The sequence below is a fragment of the Pelobates fuscus genome, chromosome 8, assembly GCF_036172605.1.
Source record: "Pelobates fuscus isolate aPelFus1 chromosome 8, aPelFus1.pri, whole genome shotgun sequence".
Classification (NCBI taxonomy): Eukaryota; Metazoa; Chordata; class Amphibia; order Anura; family Pelobatidae; genus Pelobates; species Pelobates fuscus.
Window position 1 is genome coordinate 20,557,722 of NC_086324.1, and position 17,579 is coordinate 20,575,300.

The window sequence follows — 17,579 nt, forward strand, 5'->3', positions numbered from 1 at the left end:
AAATATAAAATGAACAAGAAAGGTAGCTAAACCATTAAACGACTTCATGTTTTTTTTTTCAATAGAATTGTATGTTACATCGCATTAGATAACATGGACTATAAATTAACATACATTACAGCAGATATTAAACAGTACATGTATACAATTCATACCATTTCATAGTTCACAGCAAATTAAGGTATGAGATACATATAGCACATAGCTAGCCCATTGAATGAAAAATTAAACCAGGGTTGTAATGATATTCTGGAAGAATTTGTGTCATTAATGTTGCCTATTCCTTTTAAATGTGACAAAACAACGAACTACAGTGGTTATGGTGCTTGGAGTGTTCCTTTAATGCTACAAAGATGTTGTAGCTTATCAGATCCCCACCAACCAAAGACATGGACCATCAATGTCACACTGTGACACTAGCAGTGAGCTACCAATTTCTGTAGCATTAAAATGTGTGCTTTTAAATATAGATGTAGCCACACAGAGAGATTTGTTCTCTAAATTCTGAAATGTATTTAAAGGGTTACTCGAAGCACCATGACCACTTAACTGATTTGACGTGGTCTTGGTGCGCGGAGCCTGCTTGTGCAGTGTTTCAGTTTGAAATGCTGCATATACACAACTAAACCCTTTTCTGTTGGGAATGTACGGTAAGTCATTGGGACATCATTAGCTAGCCTTCAATTAAAGATCTGGGATGGTTAATGTCAATTCTGTGCAGTTTCCATACACATAATTGGTTTAGTTGTCAGCCGATACGCTCAGCTAATGAATAGTGACTGGATTAGCCACTGACTTTTGCATCAGTGCATCACCAGTGCTGAGCGGAGCCCAGGAGACCAGCAGACAGTCAAGTAAGGGGGCGAACTGTTGCCTTACTATCTCTTTACCAGAGAACCGAGTCAGGGTACTCCTTGTATTATAACCCCTAGAGCGGGCTGTAGTGGTTAGAGTGCTTGGGGTAACTCTTTAATGAGAATCTGAAATTTAAAATTAAGGCTATAATTTTTAAGCTGTAAATGTAGCTCAGCAAGAGTATTTGTCCAGGTCACCTACTTTGGCCAAAATGTTGGCGTTAGATTTCACATTGTTACAATTTGGAGTTTAGTGATTAAATCCCGGAGTGCTATTGAGATTAGCCTTAAGCAATTGCAGTGAAAGCTTTCAAAGAAAAACAATACAACAAAAATAACTGCAAGGCGCAAAGCGTCAAAGTCTAGTTCATGGGAGCTTCTTAATAAATAGCTCTAACTACAAACAGAATACAAAAGAGTTAAACTAATAGAGATGCCTTTCATATTGCAAATTATCAGATTAAATTTATCCTTACACTGTAAACTACAAAAGAGCATTAAAGTGTGTCATTTATCAAATCCCTTTCAGTTTTGCACCAGAGAAGGAAGGAAAGCAAATCATATATCAAGACGGATTTGTTTTATCTTAGTTATAAGCTGAATACTGTTTCCTCTGTAAAGAAAATTGAGAAAGAATACCCAGCACTATAAAACAATATAATGCAGTCAGCTTCCTGGAGCAAGGAGGCATATTTATTTTAATGTTTAATTAGTTTTTTTTGTTTTTTTGATGCAACTCTGCATTGTTTATATTGTTAATTAATGTATTTCTGCCGCTTTATCTCAGTTTTGCTATGAGAAGATCGCCAATGTTAACCATTACATTTTGGACCATTCTAATAATCGAGATGTGGACCATGCTGACCATCACATTTCGAACCCATTCACCAGTTTTTGGATCACTCTTTCAGCATTTTTAGATCTCCCTATTAGCTTTTAAAGATGAGTACCAAAACAAGTTCTCTAAAGCCATAATTTAAACAGGGTTTTACAACTTCCATTTCCAAAAATGTGCAAATAGCACTTTTCCTTAAGACGATGTAGAGTAGTGGCTGTAGAGTAAATTTTGGAGCTGTTTTTTGTGAAAACAAAATTTGGAACATTTGAAAATTTTGCCTATTATCTCTGGAGGATATACAGAGAGTTTCCTTCGATGCTTGGACCCTGAAATGAGCCGGGATGCTGGATGTTCATCTTGCAAATAATGCTATTATCCTTCACCCAAAATCTTACACCCTCTTAATTTTTATATGACAAAATATCTCAACAAAATTCATTTTTTTGTTCCATAAGTGCTGTTGCAATTTCTGAAATTCAAGAAATAGCGTACTACTGATTAAAATGCACTTTATATTATGCTCTAAAGTAAATATTCATATATTATGACTAAGGCACATACTTCAGAGTGAGCTTCGTGTGGTTGAGCAAATTGAAAGGGACACCCAAGACAGCATAACCACTTTATCTTACTGAAGTGGCTATAGTGCCTGGAGAGTCCCCCTGTGATATTCCACTTCTCAGTGTTAAATGCTTTGTGATCAGTTTGACCATGAATTAAGTGTGATGATGCCTTCATCTGAATTCAGTGTTAAATCATTCAAAAACATTGTAATATTGAACATGAGATGGCACAAGGGGACTCAAGGTACAATAACCACTTTAGTGAGATTAAGTGGTTATAGTGTCCTTTTAAGTAGTAGTCCCAGGTACTGTACTCGATCTAGATTTTACTTGGACTCTTGTACACCCAGAGTTGGGTTGTTTATGTTAAAGACATAATATCTGAATAAATATTTACTTTCATTAATATGTTTCCTCTTGTCCTGCACGCCCAGTACATACCTTCTTTTGGTTAACTGCTTCCTTACCGAGCTCATATTCTTATTTTGTCAAGCTCTCACACCCTTTCCATTAATTCCTATTTTGCTTTCCAGATATAACATGTCTGTCAGGAGAAGACCAACCTGCTAATCTGTCTGCATGTTTTCAGTGGGCTGGTCCGATGCCTACCATGGTACAGGAATGCTATGCCCCATGTAAAGATGACTGCACCTTCACTTCGTGGTCAAAATTTAGCACTTGCTCTGCTGATTGCACAACATCCCGAGTGAGGAGAAGGACTCTAACAGGTACGATACTATTATTCTTATTGTTCTGGATTAAACTTTTTCACACGCTGAATAGCCAAGCAATTTATTGTTTTATATGTTTTCTATTAAACTCGTGGCTAGCAAAAAAATAAATGTTTTGACAAAACTATCAAAATTTAGTAAAATAAGATTTCTCAACCATATGGAAGTTTGGCTCACCAAAATGTTGTACTGCAACATATTCTAATTGCAGTTTGTAACAAGATGAATGTCCAAGTCTATTTTCTATATCTCTTTCTGACAATGAAACATTTTTGTGATAAAAGGGTTAAAACCCCTTTATTTATGTACCTTATCCCAGCACCGATGTCCGTCGGTGCTGGGTCGAAGCTCCGACCCCTCGTGCGTCCCGCGACGAGCGGGGTCTAATGCGCATGCGCTGCAAATGCTGCACGCGCATTAGACTTCCACATAGGGAAGCATTAAATAAATGCTTTCTTATGGGGAATAATCTGATGCTGGATGTCCTCATGCTGAGCGTGAGGACGTGGATAACAGACCAAAAGTCCGTTTGGATTCCAGAAGCGCCCCCAGTGGATATCTGGTAGACAGCCACTGAGGGCAGACTTAGTGCTGCAATGTAAAAATTGGATGTCCTTCAGACTGGGGTTTCTGCCTTCTTTAGGACCAACAGCAAAAACAAATGTGAGAAAGGCTGAACTTGATAGATGCATGTCTCTTTTCAGCTTTATAACTATGTAATATGTAATTATGCAATTATATAATATTATTATCATTATATATAACTATATAATTAAATGTAGTAGTATGTTTAAAGGGTTATTCCATGCATCATAACCACTATATTCTTATGAACCCCTACACAATTATTAACCCTCAATAGAGCAGGTCTTCATTTTGTGTGTTTTTATTTCCTGTTGGCTAAGGTTTACGTTTTAGACACGTCGACTTGTGCTTGCGTACTGCTATCCATTGTCGTATCCAAGATATTTGAATGTAGCTGGTAGGAACGTTAGTGAGAGGAAAACTAGGAAGAGGTGAGTTCAGCACAGATCAGTGAATGTTTATGTAGCATTTGCAGCAAAAGGTACCACAGTGCACAGAGTAAAATACCGAAGAGAAAAGAAAGATTACCCCTTACGCTTGCGTCATGCCTCTTCAAAACAAAAACACTGACCTCTGCGGTTTATGCTATTTAGTGAATAAAGCTCAAGGCATTTTCATTTTCTGAAGGTTATCTTAATGAAACAAAATTCTCAAAGGTGACAGGTTCATTCCATTTGCGGAACACATCCCAGACAATATACATCATAACCGAGACAGTCTGCTTCAAGGCTTTCCATGGGTAATAATTAGCATGTTGCTAAGCATTACACAAACTATGTTCTTTTGCATTACATACTTTATCAAAATATCCTCTAACACTATGTTACAATCATTTCAAGGCCAGCAGTGAGCGTCCCTTGTTTAATAGCTAGTCTGATATTTTCCACTCATTAAATATGTCACACGCATGTTGCATGTGCTACTTATGGCAATGCATGTACTAGTATGCGTCTTTAACTCTATATTTATATTAATACCTTAAGCATCTGAAGGCCTCTAATTGAGTCTTGGGATTTCACAGTAATGTTAATCTCCTTGAAGTAAGTCCCCCAGCGCTTATGGTTAATGAACTGTTAAAGTGGCTACATTGTAGATAATGTCTAATGATACTTTCAGATATGCCAGGAGCAGACTCAGATTGTCTCCTGTTGGCACCTTATGTGGAAACCATCATAAAAAAAAATATCAATTATTACAAGTGGGTTTTTTTTTGCTTGTAATAAAACCCTTGAAACTTTGCAATTTCTTACTGTTTTCTAACGTGTTGAGTGTTTAACATATTATAATGTAAATGTGAATCAGAAGAAATCAGATGATGAATTCGTATACTCAGAAAAGTATATGAGATTTTCTGCTCCAGCTGTTTTTGCCACTTAATAAATCCTTCTGAAATAGGGAAAAGAACAGGCTAAGTGGTTTATGTAGGAAGGTAGACACAAATCCATTTGAATCGCTAGATGGTGTATTGGGATGAAGAATGAGGGACAATAAAATGTGGGACTTCTGGACATCCAAACTCAAACCATCCTCCAAATCCGTTATTTAACCTTTGGCCTTGTATCATGTTACGATTGTTACTTAATGATAGGTGCTTGCAGGCTGATTTAGAGCACATCCCAAATGCCATGCTTTCTCTAAGAGTAGAGTAAATTCTAATTAGATGCATTTTTGATTCCTTGAAATATTCACGAGGAAGGCCACTGTTATTTATATTGAGTACACATCTCTTATTTGAGCAAAAGATGAGCAGTACTCATAAAAAACATGGAATATCTCATGTACTTTTCACTTTAGCAACAAGGGAGCATAAGTAGTCCTCTGAGCGGTTGTTTAATTTGATGACTGTATGGTTTCCGATGTGTCCAATTATTGCATAGCTGCAAAGCAGTAGAAATGCAGAAACCAACACTGCGTCATAGATCTCATTAACAACATTAACATCCACACTGGCAAAGTTACTTTTTGTGCTGCATTTCTGTGGTGTGCAAAACCTGTGCATTTTTCCAGCAACATACATGAACATTGTGAGCAAAAACCTTCCCATTGTGCTGAAAATGCATATTATTTCATGGTTGTTAAAATTGGCTGTTAATTTATAGTGCTGAAAATTAAAAAAAAACAATTACATCCTGCTAAAGTACCAGAAAAAGGTAAATTTGAAAAACATTTCACCTGATTATATCTAAATCTCAATTGCTTTAAGTCACTTGATCTTCTAGCATTTCTGCCACTTAATTACGTTGTAAGTCCCGTTGTCTTGACTTAAATGTCTGCATTGTGTGTACATCACTGAGACAATAATTGAGCCACAACTCCAACTTTAAAATTACATTTATTTTAATTGCATGGCTAGCATACTCACTGGACATGTCACCCATTGAGCATGTTTGGGATGCCCTGGATCGGCGTATACAACAGTGTGTTCCAGGTCTGGCCAATATCCAGCAGCTTCACACAGCCATTGAAAAGGAGTGGACCAACATTCCACAGGCCACAATCAACAACCTGATTAACTCTCTGCGAAGGAGATGTGTTGCACTGCGTGAGGCAAATGGATGTCACACCAGATACTGACCGGTTTATGGACCTTCCCAGACTCTCTCAATACAGTAAAACTGCACATTTTAGAGTGGCCTTTTATTGTGACCAGCCTAAGGCACACCTGTGCAATAATCATGCTGTCTAATCAGCATCTTGATATGCCACACCTGTGAGGTGGATGGATTATCTCGGCAAAAGAGAAGTGCTCACTAACACAGATTTAGACAGATTTGTGAACAATATTTGAGAGAAATAGGCCTTTTGTGTACATAGAAAAAGTCTTAGATCTTTGAGTTCAGCTCATGAAAAATGGGGGCAAAAACAAAAGTGTTGCGTTTCTAATTCTGTTCAATGTAGATTGCAAGCTCTTGCAGGTTTAGTACATTACAATGTACTAAACCGATAGTTGGCGCACTGTTTACAAAAAATACAATAAAAATATTTTAGACAAATATTTAAGTATCAAAATTTAATAGTACGTTTTTACTGACAGAGAAGGGACAATATGAATGTGGGATTTTGGTTTTAATGCTGTGTGATTTAAGGAATTAAAAAAAAAAATCTGACCTTCAATAAAACTATTATTTTACAGGAAGAAGCAAAAAACGTGAAAGATGTCAAAACACAGAGTTTTATCCTCTAGCTGAAGCAGAGCTGTGTCCTTGTGAGGTTTTTAAATCTTTGCCATATGGAAATTGGTCAGACTGCATAATAACAGGAACAGAAAGAGAAATTCAATTAGGGAAGAATAACGTGGGAGGCATTAAAGAGTGCGGTGAAGGTGTGCGGTTTCGAGCGACTGCGTGTTATGATTTAACAGGCAGAATAGTAAATCCAGCTCTCTGTGGCCATGATGGTAAGAAAACATGCTAATTGTATTAACTATTTGTATGTGTGTTTAATATGTACAATAGTAACTATACAGACAGACAACGACAGAATTAGATGGATGGAAATAGAGAAAAGACAGACAGATAGATCATGAATAGGTCTAAAGATAGATAGATAATAAATGACAGATAGATAGATAGATAGATAGATAGATAATGATAGATAGATAGATAGATAGATATATAGATAGATAATGATAGATAGATAGATAGATAAATAGATAGATGGATAGATAGATATATAGATAGATAGATAGATAGAGTGATAGATATATAGATAGATAATGATAGATCAATAGATAGATAGATATATATAGATAGATAATGATAGATAGATAGATAGATAGATAGATAGATAATGATAGATCGATGGATAGATAGATAGATAGATATATAGATAGATAATGATAGATAGATAGATAGATAAATAGATAGATAGATAGATAGATAGATAGATCATAATTAGGTTTACAAAGAAGCAGCCCTTTATATACTAGTTAGATAAACATGGCTAGAAATATACATAGCTGGATAGATAGACAGATAGATCGATCAATAGATAGATAGATTGATAATAAATGACAGATAGATAGATAGAAAAATAATGATAGATAGTCAGACAGACAGATATATAGGTAGATAGAGATAGATAGATAGTTTTGTAGGGATACATATTGCATTATCTGTATGCTATATGATGTCACACTGTGAATGTGTCCCCGTAATAATATAATCATGATACAGTATAATTATTACCATCTAATGCGTTATAGTTCCTAGCCAGACTTAAGGTAACATACTATAAATCATGTCCCAACTTCCAAAGAGTCACACTCCTGGTTAATCACCAAGGTACCATGTCAAGTGTACTCAATGAACACTCTGATTGGTTAACCTGTGAAGTCTTAAATTAATTGTCAACACAAATACAGTGCATAAACCCCATACTTGTTAAAAAAACACCTTTTTGAAAGGTACGCCCATGCACCCAAAATCACCATTTATATAAAAAATTTGAGATCCTGACTAAGTCTACTTTTGAGGTTCCCTGAATTCCCAGCACTGCAAGAGACTGTATTCTGAAGGTTTATTGTTTGAATGTCTAAATACATACACTGTATCTGTACTCGCAAAATATCTAGAAAGAGGACCTCTTGCTTTATCGTATCCAAAGATAAAAATCAAGCTTATATAAATACTATTCTTTGCATCCTCGTCAAAATCTTAAATCTGTGAATCAGTACATGGGTCACGTCTATCAACTAACCTTTTTTTATCTGTAAAATTTATGTTGATCACTATTTTCTACGCCAGCTTATTCCTTTAAGAAATAATCTTATTTCATTTATGCAGCAAATGCAGCTCTATAATACTTTAGATAAGGTGATTCCATATATCGACTTACAAGATATGTTTTCATTATAAAATAAAAGCAGTTAAGGCTGAGTTGAGATAATGTATCTGGTACGCGTAGGAAAGATTATTTGTTGTTACCATGCGATAACGTATTTTAAAGGGTGAGTGCAGAATAAAAGTATGATATTTTGTTTTTAAGAGCAATATTATGTTGAGTGTAGAAGTCAATTTCTTATCATAGCTGGCTAGGATTAAAGAAACTTTATATAGCTGTCACCGCTGGAATAAATGAGAAGAGGAAAAATGGGCAGGAATAAAATTGGGTTGAAATCCTACAACTTGCCAAGAACTTCATATATTGAAGCAGCAACTATAGAAATTATTATTGGAGAAAAAATGTATTTCTCGTGAGGACATTGTTGATTCCTCTGTGACTTTAATCATACATACAAGGCTTATCAATAAACTGCAATCTTAAGGTTTGGATTCCGATATTATTGAATGGGTAAGGCAGTGGCTGAGTGACAGGCAACAGAGGGTTGTAGTCAATGAAGTATATTCGAAGCATGGTCTAGTTACCAGTGGGGTACCTCAGGGATCTGTACTTGGACCCATTCTCTTTAATATTTTTATTAGTGATATTGCAGAAGGTCTTGATGGTAAGGTGTGTCTTTTTGCTGATGATACTAAGATATGTAACAGGGTTGATGTTCCAGGAGGGATAAGCCAAATGGCAAAGGATTTAGGTAAACTAGAAAAATGGTCAGAGTTGTGGCAACTGACATTTAATGTGGATAAGTGCAAGATAATGCATCTTGGATGTAAAAACCCAAGGGCAGAGTACAGAATATTTGATACCCTACTAACCTCATCATCTGAGGAAAGGGATTTAGGAGTAATTACTTCAGATGACTTAAAGGTAGGAAGACAATGTAATATAGCAGCTGGAAATGCTAGCAGAATGCTTTGATGTATAGGGAGAGGTATTGGCAGTAGAAAGAGGGAAGTGCTCATGCCGTTGTACAGAACACTGGTGAGACCTCACTTGGAGTATTGTACGCAGTACTGGAGATCGTATCTCCAGAAGGATATTGATACTTTGGAGAGAGTTCAGAGAAGGGCTACTAAACTGATTCATGGATTACAGGATAAAACTTACAAGGAAAGGTTAAAGTATCTTAACATGTATAGCTTGGAGGAAAGACGAGACAGGGGGCAAGGCGGCATATGATAGAAACATTTAAATACATAAAGGGGAGCAACACAGTAAAGGAGGAGACTACATTTAAAAGAAGAAAAACTACCACAAGAGGACATAGTCTTAAATTAGAGGGACAAAGGTTTACAAATAATATCAGGATCATAGGCGTGCGCACGGGGTGTGCCGGGTGTGCCTGGGCACACCCTAATCCCCGTGGCACGCCTATGGATTGAGTCCTGCAGGAACGGAGTTGCTGCACTTTTTTTGTGCAGGAACGGCGTTCCTGCAGGCACTCAGCGCCCTCCAATGCCCCCTTCCTCCCCCCATGTCTCCCCTGTCATGGATGGGAGGGGGGGGGCAAGAGGGGATGGACCCCCCCCCGGTCGGGCGGCTCTCTCCATATCAGCCGCGGCGAGGGAGCTGTGTGCTGTCTGCTCCCTCTCGCCGCGCGCCGCTTGCTCATGCTGGGAGCCGGAATATGACATCATATTCCGGCTCCCAGCTACAGCGGACAGCCCGCGCGGCGAGAGGGAGCAGACAGCACACAGCTACCTCGCCGCGGCTGATATGGAGAGAGACGCCCGACCCACTGGACCCCAGGGACAAGTCCACGCCAGCACTCCAGGTAGGGAGGCTGGGTGGACATTTTTTTAATTAAAAAAATTATAATTTGTGTGTGTGTGTGAATGTGTGTGTCTGTGACTGTGTGTGTGTGTCTGTGACTGTGTGTGTTTGTGTGTGTCTGTGACTGTGTGTCTGTGAATGTGTGTATGTGAATGTGTGTGTGTCTATGAATGTGTGTGTGTGAGTGTGTCTGTGAATGTGTATGTGTGTCAGTGTATGTGAATATGTGTGTCTGTGAATGTGTGTATGTGAATGTGTGTGTGTCTATGAATGTGTGTGTGTGAGTGTGTATGTGTGTCAGTGTATGTGAATATGTGTGTCTGTGAATGTATGAGTGTGTCTGTGAATGTGTGTGTCTATGAATGTATGAGTGTGTGTGTGTGTGTGTATATATATATATACACACACACACATATACATACACACACTGGAGTGTATATTATTTTTTTGGGGGGGTGGGAATCTTGGTTCCCACACTTTATTCCCCAGGACTTTATTCTCCCCTGTCGGCTCACGCAGAACCGGCGCTGAGTGTCGGCTCTGCTCTAAGCCTCCATGGGCCGGCGGGGAGATCAAAGATCTACCTCACCGGCCCACAGCAGCATGAAGGGAGGCAGGAGAGGACCCGGGGAGCTCTAGACAGCAGCTCCGCCAGGTTCCTCTCGCGAGATCTGAGCATTGCCACGGCAACGCTCAGATCTCACGAGAGTTAACTCTAGCCCCGCAGGCTAGAGTTCACTCTCCACTGGACCACCAGGGATGGCACATGGCAGCAAGGATTCCCCCTCCCTACATAAGGTAAGAAGGGAGGGGGGATATTTACTAATCTGCCCCCACCTCCACAATCTGTCCAAACATACAGCACACACACACACACACATACAGCACCCACACACAAAAAGCACCTACAGACATACAGCGCTCTCACACAAACAGCACACACACAGCACCCTCACACACACAGCACCCAAACAGCACCCACACACATACAGTACACATACAGCACCCTCACACACACAGTACACTAACCGCACCCTCACAAACACACACAGCACCTTTACAAACACACAACACCCTCACACACAGCACACTAACAACACCCTCGCAAACACACACACAAACAGCACCCTCAGAAATACACGACACCCACACACATCACACAAACAGCACCCTCACACACACAGCACCACCACACACACATCACACAAACAGCACCCTCACACACACAGCACCCTCACACAGCACACTAACAGGACCCTAACACACACACACAAACACCCTCACACATACACACACACAGCAGCACCCTTACACACACCACCCTCACACAGCACACTAACAGCACACACACACACACACACACACACACAGCAGTGTATGTATATGTGTGTGTGTGTGTATATATATATATATATATATATATATATATATATATACATATACATGCGGAGTGTGTTTGTGCTTTAGGGTGCACACCCTAATGCAATAGGCTGCGCACGCCTATGATCAGGATGTATTACTTTACTGAGAGGGTAGTGGATGCATAGAATAGCCTTCCAGCTGAAGTGGTAGAGGTTAACACAGTAAAGGAGTTTAAGCATGGGTGGAAAATGTGAGGGGTGTACTCACTTTTGTGAGATACTGTAAGTACTTAGAATAGGGTAAATAATGTCAGTAAAATAGGATTCCATCGCGGTTTTATACCACCATAACCACAACAATAAGCTGTTGGTATCGTGGTACTTGAATTGTTCCTTGAATATTTTACCAGGAAGGATACATTACGATTTCTCTTGTTTTCAAGTATGTCCCGTGCACTCAAATATTCCATGATTACAATAGGGTGCAGTATAATATTAGACATACAAAGTAAAAGTAAAATGCACATATATACATTTAACACAGAACAGCTAATAAAGATAATAAACCGAGATTACAGATGCATTGTGTTAGATATGTAGAGAGAGATCTGTTAAAAGATTTTAGACTGGAAGAAGATTGGATTGTGTCTGTTAGGTTGTTCCATACTTGCAGTGTTCTGTAGGAAAATCAGGATCGAGACCCTTTCTTTTTGTATCGTGGTATGCTAAATAAACTACTCGTACTGGATCGGAGGTTATAGGAGGCAGGAGCGACAGGGGAAAGGATTCTGCTCATGTAGGGTGGGAGCTTCCAAGAAAAGCTCTTAAACACAAGGCTGGAAAGATGAAGAGTGCGTCTGGATTCCAGCGAAAGCAAGTTTGGCTCTTTTAGCATGTCACAGTGGTGGGTCATGTTATACAAAGTAGTACGTTTATGAAGGTGAGTTTGTGGTGCGGGTCCATACACTGCCTCCCTATATTCAATGACTGGTGTTAGAATTTGTTGTACAATCTATCTATCTATCTATCTGTGTTAGCTTTCAACTAAGTATAAGGTATTGTGAAAATCTCTATGAAGCAAGTAGTAGTCTTTCTAGCTGTGCTCAATCCCAGGAGGTTTCTGCAAAAGCAAGCACAATGTTATCATATATTAATAGCAGAATAAGTGCACAGAATGAAAATATAGAATTCCTTCCTTAGAAATCATTGGTGAGATATCAAATGGATATGCAATATAGTTTTGGGCATCTCTTCATAACAAAGGAATTTTTGGAACTAGAAATGGTTTAGAGACGGCCAACAAAATTAATAAAATGAAAGTAAGATCTCAGTTATGAAGACAAGCTGTCAAAATAAGAGCCTACGAGAGGATATGATTAACTTATATAAGTATATTCAATGTCAATACAAAATCATTTCTGGGAATTCCTTCATACACATAGTTTAACAGATGACAAGTAAGGCTTCATTAAGGTAATAGGAAACTAGTTTAATGTAAATGAGTAAAGAAAAATGGTTTTTATTTACATATTTTTTTACAGTTAGGACTTGAAAAATATGGACCATTCTGAATAATTTATTCCTCACTGATTGAATAATAATAATAATAATAATAAAAATAATAATAATAATAATAATAATAATAGCAAAGTAATTAACTAAGCATGATATGCTTAACTTTTGCTAGCTGTAAAATATAAAGATGTACACTCATCAGTCACAACATTAAAACCACCTGCCTAATATCGTATAAGCCCCCTCAAGCTGCCAAAACAGCTCTGATGACCAACTGGACTGAGATATGGGGTATTTGGAGGCCAAGGCAACACCTTGAACTCTTTGTCATGTTCCTCAAACTATTTCTGAACAATTTTTGCAGTGTGGCATGGTGCATTATCCTGCTGAAAGAGGCCTCAGCCATCAAGGAACACCAATGTCATGAAGGGCCTGCAACAATTGTAAGTAGTACATGTCAAAGTAACCTCTACATGAATGCCAGGACCCAAAGTTTCCAAGTTTTTCCGCAATTTAAGCTACAGTAGCTACATTAGCTCTTCTGTGTGATCAGATCAGACACATTTGCTTCTCATGTGCATCAATTTGCCTGGGGCACCCATGACTCTTCCTGGCTCTACTTTTGGTAGGTACTAAACACTACATACGGGGAACACCCACCAAGGCTTGCCATTTTGGAGATTCTCTAACCCAGTCATAGCCAACACATGAAATCTAAGAACTGACTGTCCATGGTGCCTAATATACCCCACCCCTTGACAGGTGCCATTGTAACGATATAATCAATGTTATTTACTTCACTTCTTGGTGGTTGTAATGTTGTGGCTCTGATCAGTCTAGATGGTATGCCTTGATATTATGGCCCAGTTGAATTTTCCACTATTTATTAACCACAGAAGGATTAAACATGACATTTCCCTGCTAGACATTTAGAAGACATTACCAAATTATTATTTTTTTAAACAAATCTTTTTTGACCAAACATTGTCACTGTGTTGTGTTTTTCTCATTTCTATAAGAACAAGAAATGTATTTCTTAACTTGTCAGCTATACGTTAGATGCTGAAAATGATTCAACTAAGTATTGTGCAGTCTGATCACCACCCTTAAGAACTATAGGTTTTTAGTTGAAAAGATGAACTGTGACTTTTAGAGACATCACAATTCCATGTTCCCTCAAACTAGCATTTACAGGGGTGAATAACGCAGCAGAAGTATGTAATAAATGTGCTTACTATCTTTCCACCTCCATGCTAAAGCACACTCTCGAGAACCTATAGAGCATGTACAGTATGCACATTCTTTTCCAGTGCCATACATGGGCATGCGCTGTGCATATGGCACACTACTGTGTTGTTTCCAGTCCCTCTAGAACAGGGGTTCTCAACCCAGTCCTCAGGACCCCCTACCAGTCCAGGATTTGGGGATTACCTGGGTTTGTCTAAAGTGTTTAGAAAAGGGAAAAAGGACACCTTAGACTCTAAGGTGTTTTTTTTTCTTTTTCTAAACACCTTAGACACACCCAGGTAATCCCTAAACCCTGGACTGGTAGAGGGTCCTTGAGGACAAGGTTGAGAACCCCTGCTCTAGAATCAACACAGTAAAGGAGGAGACTATATTTAAAAAAAGAAAAACTACCACAACAAGAGGACATCGTTTTTTATTAGCAAAGGTTTAAAAATAATATCAGGAAGTATAACTTTACTGAGAGGGTAGTGGATGCATGGAATAGCCTTCCAGCTGAAGTTGTAGAGGTTAACACAGTGAAGGAGTTTAAGCATGCGTGGGACAGGCATAAGGCTATCCTCCCTATAAGATAAGGCCAGGGACTAATGAAAGTACTTAGAAAATCAGGCAGACTAGATGGTCCGAATGGTTCTTATCTGCCGCCACGTTCTATGTTTCTATGTTTCTAACTTATTTACATATTATATCAGTCTTTGCCTGGAAAATCATGTCAATGATTAATAAAGGAATCAATACAGAATTTAAGAAAAATAACATAACGAGGTGTTCTCTTTGGTTCAAAATCTCCTTCACACCTCATGTTCAGTTACTCGCCAAATCCTGCCACTTCCATCTCAAAAACATAGCTTGCAATTGCCCTTATCTAACACCGGATGTAGCTAAGTTGCTGATCCATGCCACTATCATCTCTCATCTTGACAACTGCAATCCACTTCTCAGTGGTCTGACTCAAACACATTCCCAGCTTGCCCAGTTACAGTATATAATGAATGCAGTGGCGAGGCTCACCTTCCTGTCCTCCTGCACCTTCCATGCCTCGCCCCTCTGTCCGTCCTTACACTGGCTTCAAGGGAGATCTAGGGCTCAATTTAAAATTCTGGTGATTACTTACAAAACTCTACATACTGCTCCCCTCTACGTATCCTCACTAATACACAAGTAATACCTGCCCAGGCCCCTACGCCCTGCTGGAGATCTGCATCTACCCTTTGTTCATACTTGCCCACCTGCGTTATCCAAAAAAACGAATTCTCCATTGTTAAGTATTCTAGTAACCTACTTCTTCCCATACATGAAATACATCCCATACATGAAATACATGCAGTCCCTCTAGAATGCAAGCTTGTTTGAGCAGGGCCCTCTACATCTTATGTTCCAACTTGTCTTGTTGAAAATACTTGCCTGTTTGTCCACCTATTGTACAACGCTTCAAACCTTGTTGGCACTTTATAAACAACAGTAATAATAACCTTAGTAGGAGGTCTTTGCTACTTTATTTCCCTCTGTTGAAATGACAGAGGTCATGACATTATGATATATGTAAGGTATGAACTTTTGAGAAACAATGTCTCTACACCGACAGCATCTTATCTGTTGATTAACAGTTTGCTCAAACGTTGTTAAATTGCACTTTATATTAATGAGACAGTGGTCAGGACAGAAAATGTCTTCACGGTATTAGTCCTGCAATGTTTCTATTCTAGGTGATCGAAGTCTGCCTCCCACCATGGTGCCATAAAATGCTAGACACATGCTGACAGCAAAGGAAGCGAAAATATCCTAATCACCATGTTTTGTAAAATCAGTTTTAACTGTCTCTGTGGCTCTGGGCTAGTGTGCCTTTCGTATGATGGATTTCACTACTGCAAACTAAAACAGTCTATTTATAAACCACACTGTGCAGAACTGCAGTTTATAATAACTATACATTTCTTTTAGATTACATAATCATACATACATAAAGATTACAAAATCTGATATACGTTTTCAATTGTTGAAGGCATATCTCAATATTTTTATTCTGGCTTCTAACTAGTTGTGTAATTTATACAATACCGCTTAGACTATACCAAACAGAGGAATATGACAATTGCTGTTGTAAGTTCCAAAGATGTAGGACAGGGGTAGGCAACCTTTTAGCAGCACTGTGCCGATATAGGGTTGTGATGTCCCGTAGCGTGCCGATCCTATTTTTTTATATTGAGGTGTGTATGCTGCCGTATTCTGCTTGTTATTGTTACTGTAATTGCTTTATATCGTTGTATTTGTGCGTATATGAGCTATTATATTGTAAATGTTCATTACTAGTTTATGGTATCGTGTATGATACATATGAATGTGGGCTGTGAATGTGGGCTGTGTATGAGGGCTGCTTGTGGAATTGTCAGTGTGGATGGATACGTCGCATTGTGTGTTTGGTAGTGTGTGGGGGCTGTTTGGGGTATTGCATGTGAGAGGCTGCATGTGGGGTTGTGTGTGGTGTTGCGTTTGTGGGTATTGTGTGTTGTGTGTGTGTGTGGGCTGTTCATATTATTTGTATGAGGGCAGGGTTATTCTGCATTTCTGTGTATATCTAGCAGTGTGGGTGGGTTCCCTGGGTTCCAGTGGGGACCAGGCTGGCCAGCTACAGGTCAAGGAAAGGAGCTGCGATAGCTGTCGAGAGCTGCTCTACTACAGTGTGGATTCCCATTCACAAGTGCTGGGAGGAAGTGATCTGAGATCACTTCCTCTATGTGCTGCAATGCATAAATTGAGGATTGTCCTTCACCACCTCTTCGTATTAGGAAATATCTGAAGTTTTACTGGGACTCCTGATACGCCAGAGTGCGTTTGGCGCTAGCAGCCTTGAGTGCCGTGCAAAGACACCTCGAGTGCCGTGCATGGCACTAGTGCCATAGGTTGCCTACCCCTGATGTAGGATGTACTTATATTTGCTAAAGCAAGTCATGCATTCAATAAGGGAGATCCACTTGGTGTATTGTAGTTGTGACTTGCTATGTAGCATTAACATATCATTTCAGAGGCAAACGCTGCTTATTGCACGTATTGTTTCTGGCAATTTGAAATTTATAGCTTTCCAAATTATGAGGAATGCAGTAGCCAAAATCTATAGGGAATATAGATCAAAATTAATTTTAAACATAATGCATTAAAGGCTACTTGCCATGATATGCACAACTTAGTATCAATAGCTTCCATTATACTCATCGAGAGATGGGTCAGGTATACAATAGTCCATGAATATCATCTTAGACAAATCTTTTTTTATAATC

General features: G+C 38.9%; 1 protein-coding gene across 1 annotated transcript in view; it reads left to right on the forward strand.

Annotated features, from left to right (window-relative positions):
* THSD7B (thrombospondin type 1 domain containing 7B) overlaps nt 1-17,579 on the forward strand; it is a 366,207-nt gene that overhangs the window by 215,693 nt on the left and 132,935 nt on the right. Inside the window, exons 14-15 of the mRNA XM_063429372.1 lie at nt 2,789-2,983; nt 6,705-6,968. Coding sequence (XP_063285442.1) covers nt 2,789-2,983; nt 6,705-6,968 — 459 coding nt within the window. The remainder of the gene's footprint in view (nt 1-2,788; nt 2,984-6,704; nt 6,969-17,579) is intronic.